The sequence below is a fragment of the Xyrauchen texanus genome, chromosome 23 (genome assembly GCF_025860055.1).
Source record: "Xyrauchen texanus isolate HMW12.3.18 chromosome 23, RBS_HiC_50CHRs, whole genome shotgun sequence".
NCBI lineage: Eukaryota > Metazoa > Chordata > Actinopteri > Cypriniformes > Catostomidae > Xyrauchen > Xyrauchen texanus.
The window spans coordinates 36,254,634-36,273,423 of record NC_068298.1 but is presented as its reverse complement, the minus strand read 5'-3'; the positions used below and the strand labels follow the sequence as shown (position 1 = coordinate 36,273,423).

Here is an 18,790-nt window from a genome sequence, read left to right as displayed (position 1 = left end):
CCACATAAAAACAACAGAAAAAGGCAAGTATCTACTTGGTTACTATAAGCATTTTTATTTCCTCTGAATAAAGCCGTCACTCAATATGGCTTGAATTTTGCATGTGTATTTTAACTTGTTTCACTGTACACCAGCAAAGCTAATAAGTCTGCATGATTAATGTCTTTTATAGTAGTTGAAAGATTCTATTTAGATTTTATATTAGGAACAGTTTTGTGTGAGCAAACAGTAGCCTAACTACTATGGGTTAATTTGTTTATAGTAACTATAAATAGAATAGAATGGACTGAGTTACAACAAACTAACTTTGCCTAAAGCTGAAAGAGCATGCTGAGCAAATTTTTTATTCCTTGAAAATATACAGATAAGCATAAAACATTCTGTCTAGAAACCTTCCCATTCTCTGAAATTTGTAGAGCCTGCAACTCAATGACTGACAAATTCATTATGTCACACAATGTAAAGAAAAAATAACAATATTAGTTTTGGAAATGATATGTTTCAGGTCTAAAAACATTAAACCGCTGAATAACCAACGGTGTACACTGCAGTTTCTAAAGGACAGAGGCCGTAATAAACAACTTAAAAGACACAACCCAATGTCTCCTGGATCTGGAGTGAAGAAATGGAACGCTGGGTTCTAGAAAGAGATAGCTACTCGTTTCTTAGCAGTGCTCCACACACATTCAACCTGCAAAATCGTGACGGCCCGAATCGTGTAGAGATCTTTGACATCACTGCTATCCCCAGCCATCGTAGTACCATATCTGAAACAACCTGCCTTTGTGACATTTTTGGAGATGACTGTGAGTCTCCATCACTGTCAAGTAGCCATGCATCTGCCACATTTGTCAGGAAGGAAGTGGATCAGCGTTTTCCAACAGAAGATGCCAATGACTCTTCAGGGTCTTATCACACTGCCAATGAATATGACTTAGGTGACACAACTTCACCAAATTTAAAGGATTTTTCCACTTCTGAGAGCTTGGAATCAAGTTCACCACCAATTGAATTAACCATCTTGTCAGATTCCAAAAATGGACTTAACCCACTTGAGGGCACACCACCTGCAACTAAAGTGAATGTTGAGGACTTTTCACAAACAGATAACTGGGCAGAACCCCAAGTGTCAGTGAGCTCTACCCCAGTGAATAAAATAGAAAATACAAATGCGTTCGGACTACAGGATATTAATTCAACACCAGATACTAGTCTGATAAATCCAGCAAAGGAGCCTTCTGATCCCTCAGGTAAAACTAGTGTAACATCCTCCTCTTTAGAGGACAGAGAGTCTGCCTTTCTTGACCAAGAAGGAATTTTTGCAACATGTCAACATACAAGTACAAACATATCTTTAGAAAGACAAGGCTACGTACCCATATATGAGTCTACTAACTGTGCATCCTCTACACAAATAAGTTTGGAAGAATCTTTACCTGAGCTAAATAATGTGGTTTCTTCTGAGAACAAAGAAAGTATGAACTTTCATAGTTCACACGAGGAAAGCTTCCACCTTGCAAAAGAGACAATTAATAGTGTCACCCCATCACAAAGCTCAAACACTTCTCAGACAGTCCGTATCTGTAGCCCAATTCAGGAAATGTCTACTTTGCCTGAAAACAGAGATATTAATTTCATACCTGTGCCCAGTATCAGTCCTAAGCTCAAAGTAATTGTAACTTCACCTGTAAGCAATGAAATTAGCTTCACACCTGTGTCCACAGGTAAATCTTCACCTGAGCTGCTGCATTTGTGTTCAAATCAAGTGGGGAATACCTCAGAGTTTCCAGGCTTGGAAAATACCTACAGTGCATCTTCAGCTGTATCTACTCCTCCTACAAATGATAATGGGGAAATAGATTCCCTAACTGTGTCAGCCTCTTCCAGAGAAACAAAAGAGCTGGTGTTTTCATGCAATCAGATATATGTCGCTGCAGATGTTAGAGAGAGACTAGCATCACCTGAGATCAATGAAATCTTATTTCCTGATAACTCAGCACCAGCTTACTCACCAGAACCAATAATAATTCACTCACCTATGGGCTATATCATTAGCTCATCACCTATAAAGAAGAGAAAGGCTTATTCAACTGAACCTGATGCCTCATCATCCTCCCCTGTTATCACAGGGATTGATTACAGTGATATCTGCTCATCACCTGATCATTTGGTTTCAGATCGCTCACCAGAACAAATAATGATTCAGTCACCAATTTGTTATACAATTATTCCGTCATCTACACATGAAAGAAATGTTAATTCAGCTGAACCTGAAGCTTCACCATCCTTCCCCATCATCACAAGGATTGAAAACAGTGATATATGCTCATCTCCAAAATGCGCTAAAGTTCTAGCTTGCTCACCAGAACCAACAATAAATCACTCATATATGGGTTATACCATAAGGCCATCACCTACAAATGAGAGAGAGGTTTATTCAGCTGAACCCAACACTTCACCATCCTCCCTTGTCTTCACAGGGATTGATAACAGCAATGTCTGCTTTTCTCCTGATCATTCAGTTCAAGCTTACTCACCAGAGCCAGCAATAATTCACTCACCTGTGGGTTATACAATTAGTCCATCGCCTACAAATGAGAGAAATATGAATTCAACTGAACCTGAAGCCTCACCATCCTCCCCTGTTGTCAAAGGTATTTATTACAGTGAAATCTGCTCCTCTCTTGATCATTCAGTTCCAGCTCATTCACCAATACCAGTAATAATTCACTCACCTTTGAGTTATACTGTTAGCACATCACCTACAAATGTGAGAAAGTTTTATTCAATAGAGCCTGATGACTTACCATCATCCCCTGTCGTGACAAGGATTGATTATGCAGTAACACCAACATACAGTAGGGATTCCACACCTGAGTTAAGGAGCATTACCTCCACTCCAAACAGCAGACTAAACTACCTTACACCTGAACCAACATCTCCAGCACCTTCACTAAATCTGCGATCAGTCACCTGCTCACCTGAAATCAAGACAATTACATGCAGTGTTCTGTCACAAAATACAAAATCCCCAGTGATTGGAGGCATCACATATAGTGTTGTTTCACCAGTTGATGTTTTGGCAATTAGTCCATCACCTACACATGAAAGAAATGTTAATTCAGCTGAACTTGAAGCTTCACCATCCTTCCCCATCATCACAAGGTTTGAAAACAGTGATATCTGCTCATCTCCTAAACACTCTAAAGTTCTAGCTTGCTCACCAGAACCAGCAATAATTCACTCATATCTGGGTAATACCATTATGCCATCACCTACAAATGAGAGAAAGGTTTATTCAGCTGAACCCAACGTTTCACCATCCTCCCTTGTCGTCACAGGGATTGATAACAGCAATGTCTGCTCTTCTCCTGATCATTCAGTTCAAGCTTACTCACCAGAACCAGCAATAATTCACTCACCTCTGGGTTATACAATTATTCCATTGCCTTCAAATGAGAGAAATATTAATTCAACTAAACCTGATGCTTCACCATCTTCCCTTGTCGTCACAGGGATTGATAACAGTGGTATTTCACCTGAGGCTCATATTAGAAATGATGCCTCCATCTTGGCTACCTCAAGGGATTTTTTGTTAACACCAGGGAGCAGATCAAGGCCTTCATTATCTGTTTTTAACCATATCAGAGATACAACATTATCCCCTGATCTTCAACTAAACCTGGAGCCTTCCATCCCTTTTGAACAGACAGAAAATAAACTTTTATCAATTATCTGTGATGAATTGAATCTTCCTTCCCCTAACCCAATAAATAGCAGTCATTTAGATGACCCTCCCTGCTTAGAGACTTTCAAAACCAGTGAATCAGTCCTAGAGGAATGTAGAGACATCGGACCACAAGTTTTCAGGCAAATGCAGATCTTGCAGGATTTACCACCTAAACCCTTAAATCCTGGATCACCAATAATGGATCACAAAAAAAATAAGGAAATTGTTGATGACGACACAGCTGATTCAAACAAGTTTGGAGCACCAAAGTCCCGAAGTCCATATGCCTCATCTCTGTCAATGCCAGTGGAATCTGTGGTAGAGAAACAATGCTTGGAGGTTTGTGACAGTAACAGTGGGGCAGAAATTTTAAAGAATGATTCTCCCAGTAGTGACAAGAGGCTTTGCCAAGTGCCTATAGCATTGAGGGAAAGCCCGAGGGCTATCCGTAGAGACAGTGGTGGAAAATATGACAGGAAGCCAAGCAGGGAGAAAGAAAGTGCAAAGAGGGAGGGAGAGCAACATATATTGGGAGAAGGGGAGGAGACTATGGGTGAGAGTAGTTACAGAGGGGAACAGGTTGAGCTGTCATTCAGTTCCAGAAATAGTAAAGGGCCTGCAGACCACAGACCAACTCCATCAAGTCGAGACCCAAAGTTGGAAATTCCAGCTCGCTGTTATTTTGAGTCACACCCAACAACTCTGCAGCAACAGAATCAGTTCAGAAGACAGGGCTCACAACAAGAGGACAAGGGTAGCGCCAAGAGGGTCCAATCAGCTCTCCAGGATATATACAGCAGTGCAGGCTATCTTACTACAGAGAATACTGCTGAGACCTCCAGCATGGGAAGTGAGTTTGATGAGGCAGACAATGAGGTAAAATGGCTTACAGATCTGGCCTTCAGAAGCCTATCTAACCCTCATGTGGATTATTTGGATGTGAACAATTCAAGCCACAGGTCATCTACAAATGTTTTGCAGCCATCAACCATGAATAGCCCTGGTGCTGTTGCATGGATGGCCTACGCAGATTTAAGTGGCTCAACGTTCCATGAAAATGATGACTTTATACACAGTTCCTCATTTTTACCCTGTGATGCCGCAGACACGAAGAAACGCTTTGAGATGGAGAGCTTTGAGTGTGTGGATGTTGCATTAGAGAGCAAGGAAGTGTCCAGCAGAGGAAAGAGGACAGTGCCCAAAAGGCAGATACAGCTGTTAAGGCGGAACACAGATGAATCAAAAACCAAAGAAAATGCTAAAAATGTTTTGGATTCATGCTCAAAAGACATCCTTCGTCAACACAGCACACCAGCTTCTGTGCAGGAGGTCATGTCCAGAGAGGACCCAAATTCATCTAAAATTTTTAGGAAAAGGACATTGCAGAAGTCTGTGTCTTTAGATGATGCCTCTTCTAAGACCCAAATGGCCTCCTCCATTATCAAGAGCGTGGTGTCAAAGAAAATGCAGGATGCACAAAAAGAAACATCATGTAGTAAAGACCCAAGTCCATCTGAAGATAAAAACAAACATTCTTGTATCAGTCCCAGCTTCTTTGAAGGTCTACCAAGTAACATGGAGAAGCATAGCTTAAGTTCTAGCCAGCATTCTGAATGTATTCTTTTATCTGAAGATTTTTCTGACAGAGAGGAGAGACATACATATCAGCAGCTGAAGAAGTGTGCCCCAAAAGTTCCTCCAAAACCAATATTCAGACCTGCGTTCATTAACACTGGGGAAGCTGGGCTACAGGAAAACTTATTGAGGGATGAAATCAGGCCTAAAATGGCTATTCCATTTGAAGACAAAGTCTGCAAGAATGATGGAAAGAAGGGAGAAGGTGGCAACCAAGGAAAGAGGTACAATAGTGACTCAGCAAATGCCAGTGCCAGGACCACAAGTGCTGCTGTTGCCACTCAAGCAGTAAGCATGCAGAACAGAACAATAAGCAGAGACACAGAGTGCCAAATGACACCAGAAACGCAAAGACAACGGGGTGGTAGGAATGTATTTATGTCAAAACCCCCAGAAATAACTCTTAAACCTTCCACTATAAAAGAGAAAAAGAAGTCTTCTCTGAAAGATTCTTTATCCCCTGACATGGAACTGTCCAAAGAAATGTGTGAATCCCAGTCCATTGAAGAATCTGCTGAAAATAAAAGCACCAAATCTATGGTAGTTACAGAAAGTGAAGAAGATAATGACAACAGCAAAACAAAATCTGTCATACATAGAGTTAGGGATGTAAGGAAATTGGTTAAAAACACATACAACCTGTCTTTCAAAGCATTGAATACAACCGCTACCGCAGAAGACACACCAATTCAAGAGAAAAGAGATAAGCCACCACAAACTCCTCCAGCGTTGCGCATTGAATGCAAAGCTATTAGTTGGAAGAACAGGCAAACATCAGGCAGTAAAGCAATCCAGTTGCAAGATGAAACACAGGCTGTTGACATATCAAAAATATCACAACTGAGGGAGGGTGCAGAGGCAAGCAGAGATACTGAAATCACTGAAAGAACATCCAAAGCCTCTTTGCCAAAGATACTGCCTTCTGAACATAAAGCGACAGATTCCCAGTGTGCAACCTTAGATGGATTAAATGAATATGAGAGATCTTCCATTTACTCTGATCAGAGTACTAAGCAAGGGATGCCCCCACGACCACCCAGTAAGGAGAAGGAAGCATTGGTGGTTCTGCCAGATGGCACAACCAAATCAATTAAGAATACCTTTGACTCTAAAATCACTGACCCCACTCAAATAGAAGCTGCAAGCAGCAGCAGCCACTCGGTATCCATGCTACTTAAAGAGAAAGGAATGCAGGCTGACATTGGAGTTTGTGATGTTCGTACTATTAGTGTGAGTGCTTTAGCTAAACATGTGAACAGGCTTGAGGTACCTTTACAGGCCTGTTTATCAGAAGATATCTCAAGTGAAGCACAAGTAAACACAGAAAATACAGCATTGTCTTGCAGTCTAACACCTCTTGGCAACAGTTCCTTGAGGGCATCCCATTGTCATGATGGCCCTCACTTTAAGCCAAAAGAACAAAGTGAGAGTCCCAACAGAATGCTGACAGAAGAATCTTCAGTACAACAAACAAAGGAGGAAGAAAATAAGAAAATAACTTCCACCACAACTATGACACAAATGCCAACTAACCTAACAACATTAGTTAAGCCAGAGGTGAGGTCTTTTTCAAATAATACAAAAAATAATGCTGTGACAACTGCATCAAAAGAGATTGAGTTACCCATACAAGTTAGGTCAATATCCAGTGATAGGCTAAAGACATTTGTGCCTTCAAAACCCAAATTAACTGGTGATTCAAAGAAAAATGAGATGCCAGCAACACTGGTATTCAAGGATCAACAGACCTCATCAAGCAATACAAAACGATTGGCTCTATCGGCTGTTTCAAGCTGCAAACCACCACCCATTCCATTGACAACAGCGCCAAGTTCTGTGCAGAAATCCACTACAATTACATTGTCCAGTGTGGATCAACAGCAGTCTTCAAACAGAAGCACTCACCAGCAACTGACTACATCTATTAATCAAGACCAGTCAGCTCTAGTTAGTTATTTTGCTTCCAATCCAGCCGTGAGGCCCACAGGTTCAAAGGCCCATAGCCACACACAACCTGTGTCAAGAGCATCACCTAATAACAGATTTCACACAGACGACTATCATTTCTATGCTACTGATGACCCCCCCAGCTATGATGAGCGAGAGAGTTTCAGCCCACTACGGTTGTCAGATTTGCACCCACAAAAGCCATACAGGTTTCATACAACCACTAAGCAGTCTCTGTGTTCCTGTACATCATGTTCTCACTTACATCGAGGTAATCCCAACCACAGCTCACAAGAACAGATTCCACAAGCCTGTCAGTCTCCAGGCCAAGTCTTCACCTGTCCAGGAGCTCCTCCACAAGCTCAGGTTCGTCCTCATCAATGCAGGCCAGATGGCCAGGCCCCAAATTACCCAAGAGTCTCACCAAATACCTCCCATGCCCCAGCTTTAATTCAGCCTTTGCACCACCCAAGAGCCTGTCCTGTTGCAAATACACAACCCTATGGTGATGACCAATCAACAGCTTCTGGGCAGCACAGGGACAGACATCCAGCTAATCATCACCCTCCACAAGTAGCAGGTCTTGCACCATATCACGAGTACCCTCATTCAGCCAACATGTCTACTCTGGATTCCAGACCTCAGTTGTTTAATCCCCAAGATTTGCCACCATCCTTTGTTCACGATTATGGGAATGAAGGTCAAGGTGGAGCCAGTGTATTGTATCCAGAGAATCCAAGTGGACTCAGCTGTGGCCAAGGACCTCGTCGTGTACTTCTTGATCCTGAGACTGGTAAATACTTTTATATCGAGGTACCAATGCAGCCACTCAGAAAAATGCTGTTTGATCCAGAATTGGGCCAGTATGTGGAAGTTCTAATACCACATCAGGCAATGTCCCACTCTGGGCTTTACCCACCAGCTGCACAACCATACTCCTCTCTGCACAATCCAGGCTTGTATGCACCACATTATCCTCCTTATGCAATGCCATCTTACCCAGCAATGCCCAGCAGTGCCCAGCAAGTACGACATCCTGAGCTGCCTGCTGTCCCCACAACACTTCACCAGACTTCCTTAAGATATGGAAGCCCTGATAGACAGTTTCCAAAAAATGATCCAAAAGGCCACTCATCACTGGATCAAAGCTATTTAGAAAGCATGTATTACATTCCCACTTGGATGAATACAAGTCCAAATTCTACCCTTTCAGACTGTTACCACAAGCCACCTTCAAGCATACCTCCTTCTGAAGGAAGAAGAGCATGAAATTACAGTAGAAGGATGTGGCCTGTTTACATTGTAAATCTGTTCTAGACAATTATAATCAAAAGTTGTGGTTTCTCAGTTGGAAGACTATAGGGCTGTTCTCACTGAGCGCATTTTTGCATTCATCTGCACTGATTTTTTTTCTTCTCTTATGTAAACATATGACGGACAGACATCTTTGATAACTGTGCCACATCTTGCTGCTGTTGTTTTTTTTGTCTTCTTTTTTCTTCTTTGCAGCATTTCGTGCTGGTGCACAGCATTTTTAAGGTTTTAAAAAGTAATCTTAAGACCCTTTACCTTCTTTAAGACATCTGCATTTTGCTTTTTTAGTGCAAGAATGTGTTCAGTCTGAATCGCCCATAAGGTTGCAGAATTATTGTTGTTTTTGCTGATTTTATTTCAAACTAACTGTAAAAAGATGTTAAACGTGTTTCTGACAGGGCGGAGGGCAGGGCCGGGTCGTGATTATACGTCCCTTATCAGGCTAATTAAGCCTCCGAGAGGGATAAAGGCCGATTGCGGACGGTGGTGCGACAAGAGAGAGAGATCTTTTATGGACATGTCCATCATGTGTGTGTGTTTGTCTTTTGTTTAAGTTAACCATTAAAATATTGTTTATATCGCCAGACCGGTTCTCGCCTCCCCCTTTCCATTGAACTGCTTTACACTGGTACCGAAACCCGGGAAGGAGGAGAGATACGCCGTAATAGATTTCTCGCCACTACCATCCACCCCAACGGAGCAGCCACGAAGGGAGAAGGGGCTCCTAACTGACCACCTGGAGCGGTCAGGGCCGCTGCCAGGGGCGGAGGAGTCCCCTACCGGCCGCTGAAACGCGGTGGGGTCTGAGACCGCCGACCGCGAGTGGGGAGGGGCTCGCTGTCGACCGCCTGGAGTGGGAGAACCGCTGCCAAGGGCGGGGGAGACCCCTTCTGTTCCCCGAGAACGCGGCGGGGCATACCGTCCGCCAGGGGCTGGAGGACTGCCTCCGATCTGCCCGGAGAGGTGTGGCTGTCGTCCGTTAGAGGGTGGAGGAGTGGTCGAGGAACAAGCTACGGCGTATCGGAGAACAGGCGAATAAGTGTTTTTTTTTTTCATCTCTCTCTCACTGCCGATCCGCGTTGGCCTTTTCCCTCTCGTTTAAATTTTACAGTGTTTTTTGGGGGGGTACTACACTGTTACAGGAAGTACCCCCCCCATTTTTAATATTTCTGTTTCCCTCCCCTTGTCCCCTCCCTCATCCAGGTAGACGGGGATGACCTGCCGGCAGACAGGACTTAGGGTACGCCCTACCCCAGGGAAAGGGGTGGGGGCTTGTACGTCATGCCGGGGGCTCCCCTGCCTGAGAGAACGAGGGAGGAATGTGACAGGGTGGAGGGCGGGGCCGGGTCGTGATTACACACACCCAGTCCCTTATCAGGCTAATTAAGCCTCCAAGAGGGATAAAGGCCGATTGTGGATGGTGGTGCAATGAGAGAGAGATCGTTTACGGACATGTCCTTCATGTGTGTGTGTGTTTGTCCTTATCTTAAGTTAACCATTAAAATATTGTTTATATCGCCAGGCCGGTTCTCGCCTCCTCCTTTCCATTGAACTGCTTTACAATGTTAAATACAAAATTTCAAAAATGACTATTTTCTAACATTTTACATATAGTTGGGATTATTTTGTGTACTGTACAAACGATAAAGTGAAATTACGTGAATTATTCACTTTTCTTTTATGTATCTATAGGCCAAGCTTATTCAATAGTAGTCCTGTATTTATTAAATGGTTCATTTATATGCATGGTTCAATTAATAATATCCTCCTTGAATACCCTTAATTGTTACAAGTTATGTATTTCTGGGGATTTATTTTGTTACAGCTGTAACAATGTACAGTATTTGGAATTTTCACTTCTCTGTTCAGACATTCATTCTAAAATGCATTAAATGGCATAAATGAATTTCTTTGTGCAAAGCCTTTCATGTACTCTGGAATGTGCAAGTAAAAGAACGCTGTGAATTTGGCTAGAAAGGAATGTGAAAGCAAGATCCACCAGGGTTCTTCAGTATCAAAACTGCTTCAAATTTGTTTTCTATCATCAGAAGATTGCCAGTTACTATTTTTTACACACGGATGTACCAAATTAAAAATGTATTGCGTACAAAATCCACATATCTGGTATTTTTTTTTTATTTCTAATGCGATCTTATAATGTCATGTAAGCTGTACATGCTACAAAAGACTTTTGAATAATTGTAAAGCTAAAATCCATATACAGTACATAAATACTATAATTACCGCAATAATTATATTATCACACCTTAGCCAAGAGGAAATAGAAATGTGTCCAACTTTTCAAATTAAACTATTTCATGTTGACAAATCACATGACAATCTCCCATTTTGGGAGGACACACTTGCCAGCTACAGCACCTGGAGTTTAGGACCACTGGTGGACCATCTTTTAAGTCAAAGGCTGACATCTAGTGGACAAGTTCAATTTGTCCATATAGTTACAGCTTGTTCTCAGCGATTTTTTATGAGAGAACAAAATAAAAAAAATACAAGCCTGATAACCAAATGCATACCCAAACCATGGATGGGTTATTGTCCGGGCCAGTTGGGCTAGTGCCCTGGGGTCTCTAACTACCATGGATACCATAGAGGGCCCCAGAAACAAGCATCTGCAGATATAAAATAGATAAATTGGTATAATGTAAAAGTTATCTATTCTGGACCCTTTTTGGCATTAACAATGTCTTCTGAACACCTTGTTGTTGACTTCATGACATTGTACCTTATCGTCTCTTTTGTAACATATTACACACATAAAGTGTTAATTCTTGAAATGTCAACTTAATTTCTCGTATAATTTTTCTTCATTTTTCATATCTGCAATGTCATTTCTTATATATATTTTTGTTGTTGTTTTATTTTCAATAATTCAATTTAAATTTTCAAAGTGCAATAAGAGGGACTCTTCAATGAGGCTGGTTCCCCGGACACTTTGGCCAATATTAAAAATAATCAAATCACAGAGCTGCCACATACAGTCAAGTACAACTGACAAACAGTTTTCAAGCAGACAAACTCTTTTTATTAGATAAACTTTTATAGGGAGTTATTTTAAAACGAAATTGAGTGTCATGAATTCTAAGATAATTTGTCAGCTGAATAGCATGCTGGAGTGAAGTTTGAACATGCATATGGGTGTTTAACATCGCTGTCGGAGTGACATCATGGACTACTATCGTCTTAGCATTCACGTTTAGTTTTTTGGAAATTACTTAAATCAGGCAAACGGTCCAGTCTTCTCACTACTCCCAAACTGCAGCCGCACCCATAGATGACTGCATTTGATTTCCTGACTCGTCTGATATTGTAAGAAAGGCAGATGGAAGAAAGTGAGTGTAACTGTTTGTGTGGGCAGACAGCTTTGTGGGGGTGTGAGGGGCTAACCCTGTTTGTAGGGTGTCTGGCTGAAAACAAAGGCTTTCTAGACATTCAATTCCTCCCATGAATTTATTCAGTCAAGGAGAGTAGAGTGGACATAAAAACGAGATTGTCTCTTGGGGCATACTAACCTTTACCATAAACATCTATCCTTGCGTGCTGTTCCATGTTGGAGTCAACTGGGGAACTAGATAGATGCAAGATTTTCAATATTCAAACAGTTCACATGTCAATGTAGCATAGTCGATCAATTCAAAGCAGGAATGCTATTTTTTCACCTTGCTAACAAAAATGTTCAAATACATTTAAAATGGGGTGGTGTTAGTGGAGTGGCTAGTGCTGCCTTCAAGTCCTCCAGAGAGTACATTTAACATGAGGACAATTGCAACAAACACACTACTGAAACTACTGAGAAGATGATGAAAATGAAATGGTGTATATTTGGTGCTTTATCTGTGTGTTTTATCATTCTTGTGCCTGTCAAAGAGAATGATGGGAAATGTAGTTTTGGCACACAAATCTGTCAGCTCATAAACTGTCTAAATTAGTGGGGGGTCTACCAAGCTTTCATCTTCAACAGAACACAAAATGCATATAATCTAGACTGGACTGTCAGCGTTTACAATTACAAATGACTATGATCAATACAAAAGCTTCCAAAATGATTCTTGATTAGAAACGCCCCTAACTCAGAAAGTCTGGATCAAAAGAAAATCCAAAATTTGTTAAAAAAACATTTACAACTACATACATTTATTTGGGAAGCAAAATGAGGTTTATGCTTAAAGCGAGGGGAAATGAGTTACCAATCGAATAAGAACAAATACATTTCAAAGAACATTACAAATTTGAAGTGGAAAAAGTTTATTTTTCTTAGCCCATTGCCATTAATTCCTTGTTTTTATTTTACTTCTTAAGCAAATCTTGTTTTAAGGATGTTTAGATATTTTATACAGAATCAGAAATAGATTTTTGTAGTTTAACACATTGTGGTGGCATTCATGTGTTCTCATTTTTAAATACAATCATTCCAACATGACTTGAGGGCAGCATAGGTCGCTGGGCCGGTAATGCAAATGATGGTCCAAATTCCATGTAACGTTAGGGATTAACCCTTGACCTTTAACCCTTATCACAATTGTGCCCTTAGACCAAATAATCCAGACCTGGGACCAAATAATCATAAGGAAACAGTCTCTTGGAGAAAGAGGTGTGTAAACGTTCTTGCTACATAAAAGCTAATTACTCGTAAACAGAGTAGAAGTAGTAACTTTAGCATGTGTCAAGTTTTCGTTGTAGGGAAAGACCATATATGGTCACATTCCGGGGATGAAATCAGCAAGGAGCGCAGGCATGAATCGACCTGCCAAAAGTGTATACCTGCGAGTTTGATGGACCAGGTACGCAGGTTGGATTAGGAAACGTATTTCCGCAGACCTTCCGGACGAGTCATCATGTCACCTAGCAACAACTGTGCCAAACAATGCTTCCTTCTTCAGGCAAAGCTCCAACAGAAGGCGGAGCATAGATGCAATGTTTGCAATGTTTGCTAAGGTACCAGCATGTGGTGCTGTCACACACAAACTTTAACACACTTCAGAGAAGTGCCCAACCGTCACCTGATTATATTTCACAGAAGAGCTGTTTTATTGCATCAGGTCTGGTATCCACATATTTTTCATATTTTGACTGATTCCGGTTTCCAGACGTCGACCTAATTTGTACACAGTGTGAATATGGTGTCATCAAGGGACACCTGAGGCAACTGTTAAAGGGATAGTTCACCGAAAAATGAAAATTGTTCAAAACCTTCCAAACCTGTATACCTTTTTACATTTTATTTTGAGAACACAAAAAGGAAAAAATATATATATATTTTTTTTGCCATACAACAACAGTTCAAGTTCCAAAAAGGACCATAAAATAGATGTAGTCCACACAATGGGTTTGTGTGAGGAACAGACCAAAATTTAAGCCATTTTTCACTGATACTCTTGCCCAACCTTGTGTCAATCCAGTGTTCCCTTCCAGAAATGTGCATTGCCTTTAGTTATTACACATGCAGGCTATACACGGATGCAGCCTGGACCTGAGCTTTAGCGCAGGTAAAGATTACCAGCGATTATCAGCGATGGCCCCTAATGACATAGACACTGCATTGTTCAATATGGATAGGGATGAGGGCTTGACACATGCTTCTTATTCAATGTCCACACTAATCCGTTTAAGTTTTGGAAACTCCATTTTTAGTCTCTTAACATCATCGTTTTTCAAAGTGTGCAGTTTTGGAGAACGTTTTCGAAAGTCTTGTTCTTGAAAGCCATTCCGTTTGTAGATGAGAGGCCAAGGGCCGACTGGGACTAAAAAGTGTCCCTGGACTTTCTGTCCCAGAGCGGCCCACCAAAGCCGGCCTGCAACACACCGCACCATAACACACCAGCTAATTGATTTCATTTTCTGGCTCAATTTCTAATTTCTGTGTTTGAAAAAAAGAAAAGAAAATAAATTTCTATTGACGGCTAGTCATGACAATGGGCCCCACAGTGCAAAAAAATCACATAAGTCATAACTTTAAAACATAAAACCACTGTAAATGTGATGAGTGGATTTTTTTAGAGTAAGCACTAAAATAAGCACTTTATAGATCAGACAAATAACATGTCAGAAAACTTTTTTTCCCAACATACAGATGTACAAGGGAAAGCATTTCTTCAAAGTTTTTAAAGATCTTAATCAAGTGCAAATAAACTATTGTCTTAGTTAATATGCGGTTGTGGAAACAAGTACAAGAGGACAACAAGAACTTTGCCGATATTTTGTAGATTAACTGCTTGTATTTTCACTATGAGTTTGTTGCATCTTTATATCAGCTGTGTTTTAATTCCTTCCTCAGATTATTCTTGAGAAAAAGTGAAACACCCAATGCTTTGACAAGTGCTGTTTCTGCTATCCTTTAAAAAAATTAGCCTCAAAGACTCATGACTTATTTTCTGCATTTTTATGAGGCGTGAGAATTATTTAGCAAGCCGCATTTCCACTCCAAATAATACTTTACGTTATGAATAAATTATGCAAATGACTATGTACTGCTCTTAGCGTTACTGTTTGCAATGTTCAACGATATGTAAGCAATTTCAAATCAAAAGTAATTTCAGTTTTCCAATTAATAGTAGTTCTATTATCTTGACTTTCTAGTGTTTTGAATATGCACATTGTAATATGGTCTGCGCGGGCATGTTGGAGCCCAGGGCGGCAACCTACACTCACCTAAAGGATTATTAGGAACACCATACTAATACTGTGTTTTAACCCCCTTTCGCCTTCAGAACTGCCTTAATTCTACCTGGCATTGATTCAACAAGGTGCTGAAAGCATTCTTTAGAAATGTTGGCCCATATTGATAGGATAGCATCTTGCAGTTGATGGAGATTTGTGGGATGCACATCCAGGGCACGAAGCTCCCGTTCCACCACATCCCAAAGATGCTCTATTGGGTTGAGATCTGGTGATTGTGGGGGCCATTTTAGTACAGTGAACTCATTGTCATGTTCAAGAAACCAATTTGAAATGATTCGAGCTTTGTGACATGGTGCATTATCCTGCTGGAAGTAGCCATCAGAGGATGGGTACATGGTGGCCATAAAGGGATGGACATGGTCAGAAACAATGCTCAGGTAGGCCATGGCATTTAAACGATGCCCAATTGGCACTAAGGGGCCTAAAGTGTGCCAAGAAAACATCCCCCACACCATTACACCACCACCACCAGCCTGCACAGTGGTAACAAGGCATGATGGATCCATGTTCTCATTCTGTTTACGCCAAATTCTGACTCTACCATCTGAATGTCTCAACAGAAATCGAGACTCATCAGACCAGGCAACATTTTTCCAGTCTTCAACTGTCCAATTTTGGTGAGCTCTTGCAAATTGTAGCCTCTTTTTCCTATTTGTAGTGGAGATGAGTGGTACCCGGTGGGGTCTTCTGCTGTTGTAGCCCATCCGCCTCAAGGTTGTGCGTGTTGTGGCTTCACAAATGCTTTGCTGCATACCTCGGTTGTAACGAGTGGTTATTTCAGGCAAAGTTGCTCTTCTATCAGCTTGAATCAGTCGGCCCATTCTCCTCTGACCTCTAGCATCAACAAGGCATTTTCACCCACAGGACTGCCGCATACTGGATGTTTTTCCCTTTTCACACCATTCTTTGTAAACCCTAGAAATGGTTGTGCGTGAAAATCCCAGTAACTGAGCTGATTGTGAAATACTCAGACCGGCCCGTCTGGCACCAACAACCATGCCACGCTCAAAATTGCTTAAATCACCTTTCTTTCCCATTCTGACATTCAGTTTGGAGTTCAGGAGATTGTCTTGACCAGGACCACACCCCTAAATGCATTGAAGCAACTGCCATGTGATTGGTTGATTAGATAATTGCATTAATGAGAAATTGAATAGGTGTTCCTAATAATCCTTTAGGTGAGTGTATATCGCTTGCAGGATGGGCCGGTACTTGAAGCAACGTCCCAAATTACCCAGCGGCCCACCGGGAAAACGCACAGTGCTCCCTACAGCCTGTCCGCCCCTGTAAAAGGCATAAATGTAGTATAATAAATGCATTTTCAAACTTTAACCGATTAGTGTGGATGTGGACCAAAGGCAGATTTGCACCCCTGCATCGAACCTACACCGTAGGAAGCTACGATAGCTTGTAGATATACATAACCACACCTTTTCACTTTGGCTGTGCACTTGCCAAACAACACAACACCAACACAGAAATATAAATGTTTCTATATATATATATATATATATATATATATATATATATATATATATATATATATATATACACACACACATACATACATACAGTTGAAGTCAGAAGTTTACATACACCTTAGTCTAATACCTTCAAATTAAATTATTCCAAATTTCTGACATTTAATCCTAGAAAACATTCAGTTAGGATCACTACTTTATTTTAAGAATGTGAAATGTCAGAATAATAGTAGAGAGAATGAATTATTTCAGGTACAAATTTTACATACACTGTTAGTATTTGCTAGCATTGCCTTTATATTGATTAACATGGGTCAAACGTTTTGGGTAGCCTTACACAAGCTTCTCACAATAAGTTGCTGGAATTTTGGCCCATTCCTCCAGACAGAACTGGTGTAACTGAGTCAGGATTGTAGACCTCCTTGCTCACACATGCTTTTTCAGTTCTGCCCACAAATTTTCTATCGGATTGAGGTCAGTGCTTTGTGATGGCTACACCAATACCTTGACTTTGTTGTTCTTAAGCCATTTTGCCACAACTTTGGAGGTATGCTCTGGGTCAGTGTCCATTTGGAGGACCCATTTGCGACAGAGCTTTAACATCCTGGATGATGCTTGAGATGTTGCTTCAATATATCCACATAATTCTCCTTCCTCATGATGCCATCTATTTTGTGAAGTGCACCAGTCTCCTTGCAGCAAAGCACCCTCACAACATGATGCTGCCACCCCCATGCTTCACGGTTGGGATGGTGTTCTTCGGCCTGCAAGCCTCACCCTTTTTCCTCCAAACATAACGATGGTCAATGTTAGGCTGGCACACCCAAAAGGCTCTGTGAGAGAAAATGTCATAAAACTCTCACACAAAAGAGCATCTCCACCTGAGACAACGCACCCTACTGATTAAGGACCATAAAACACAAATCTCACATCTGATCTCAAACACAGATCTCAAATCAGGTCACTCACATCTCCTCTCTCTCACCTCCTCCCTTTAAGGACACCAAAACTAATTTATGACTTTATCCTGTTCTGTAATGTAAATGTTTTCTGATCGTACATGTTGGTATCATTCAAGAAATCTCAGTGCAACTGGTAAAATGGTCTCATTCCCTTTCAGCAAAGTCAAATCACAAGTAAGATTTAAGAACTTAAGAGTAAAATACTGCATTCTATCAGAGGCATAACACCTCCTAGGTCTCTCACAGAGACCAAATACTGTATGTGGATTAGATGGATTCTTTGAAAACTTCAAAAGACCTACTTAATCACAAGTTTCAAAGGTCCACCTTCAAACCCCTAAATTGTAAACCAAATCCTGGATAACATCAAACATACACATCTGAAATAACAATAGAATCACTTTTTTTTAAGGAAGGTTGGCCAAGAGCTTAGGGAAGTCTGTAGCCAGATCTCCCATGCTTTGTCATTGCATGTAGTTTTTTCCATTGCCAGGTATGTTTCTTTGACTTGTCTTTTATTTTTAGGAATGTTTATTTATTCTGATCATGTGTGAAATTGGCTTTGATTGATTTTGTAACTTACGTTTTTAATCCTGCCTGGCAAATACATTTTTATTATTGTATTTATTCTGTATTCCTCCGAAATCATTTATATAATTACTGGAGCTTTAATATAGGAGGAAGCCATTTAAAAACTCTCAGTTTGAATTATAATGGAGCTTTAATATTGGAGAAACCACCCAGGACATAACCGGATAGAGGAAAGACATTTAAAGACTCTGTGTGATGTACAGTATCTCACAAAAATGTGTACACCCCTCACATTTTTTTAAATATTTGATTTTACCTTATCATGTGACATCTCTGAAGAAATGACAATTTGCTACAATGTAAAGTGAGTGTACAGCTTGTATAACAGTGTAAATTGGCTGTCCCTTCAAAATAACTCAACACCCCTAAGTGAAAATGTCCAAATTAGGCCCAATTAACCATGAATGCCAACATGTACTGTGGCATACTGAAGC

At 40.9% G+C, this 18,790-nt stretch overlaps 1 protein-coding gene across 1 annotated transcript; it reads left to right on the top strand.

The window, feature by feature from the left end:
• The first annotated feature begins 625 nt into the window (after positions 1–625).
• LOC127663479 (uncharacterized) lies at positions 626–10,312 on the top strand. The gene has a single exon (XM_052155079.1). It carries the CDS (start codon positions 626–628, stop codon positions 8,579–8,581), a length of 7,956 nt encoding a protein of 2,651 aa, XP_052011039.1. The 3' UTR covers positions 8,582–10,312.
• The last annotated feature ends 8,478 nt before the right edge of the window (positions 10,313–18,790 follow it).

Coding starts and splice junctions, on each gene's coding strand:
- LOC127663479 (XM_052155079.1), top strand. CDS start 626: ATGGAACGCTGGGTTCTAGAAAGAGATAGCTACTCGTTTCTTAGCAGT.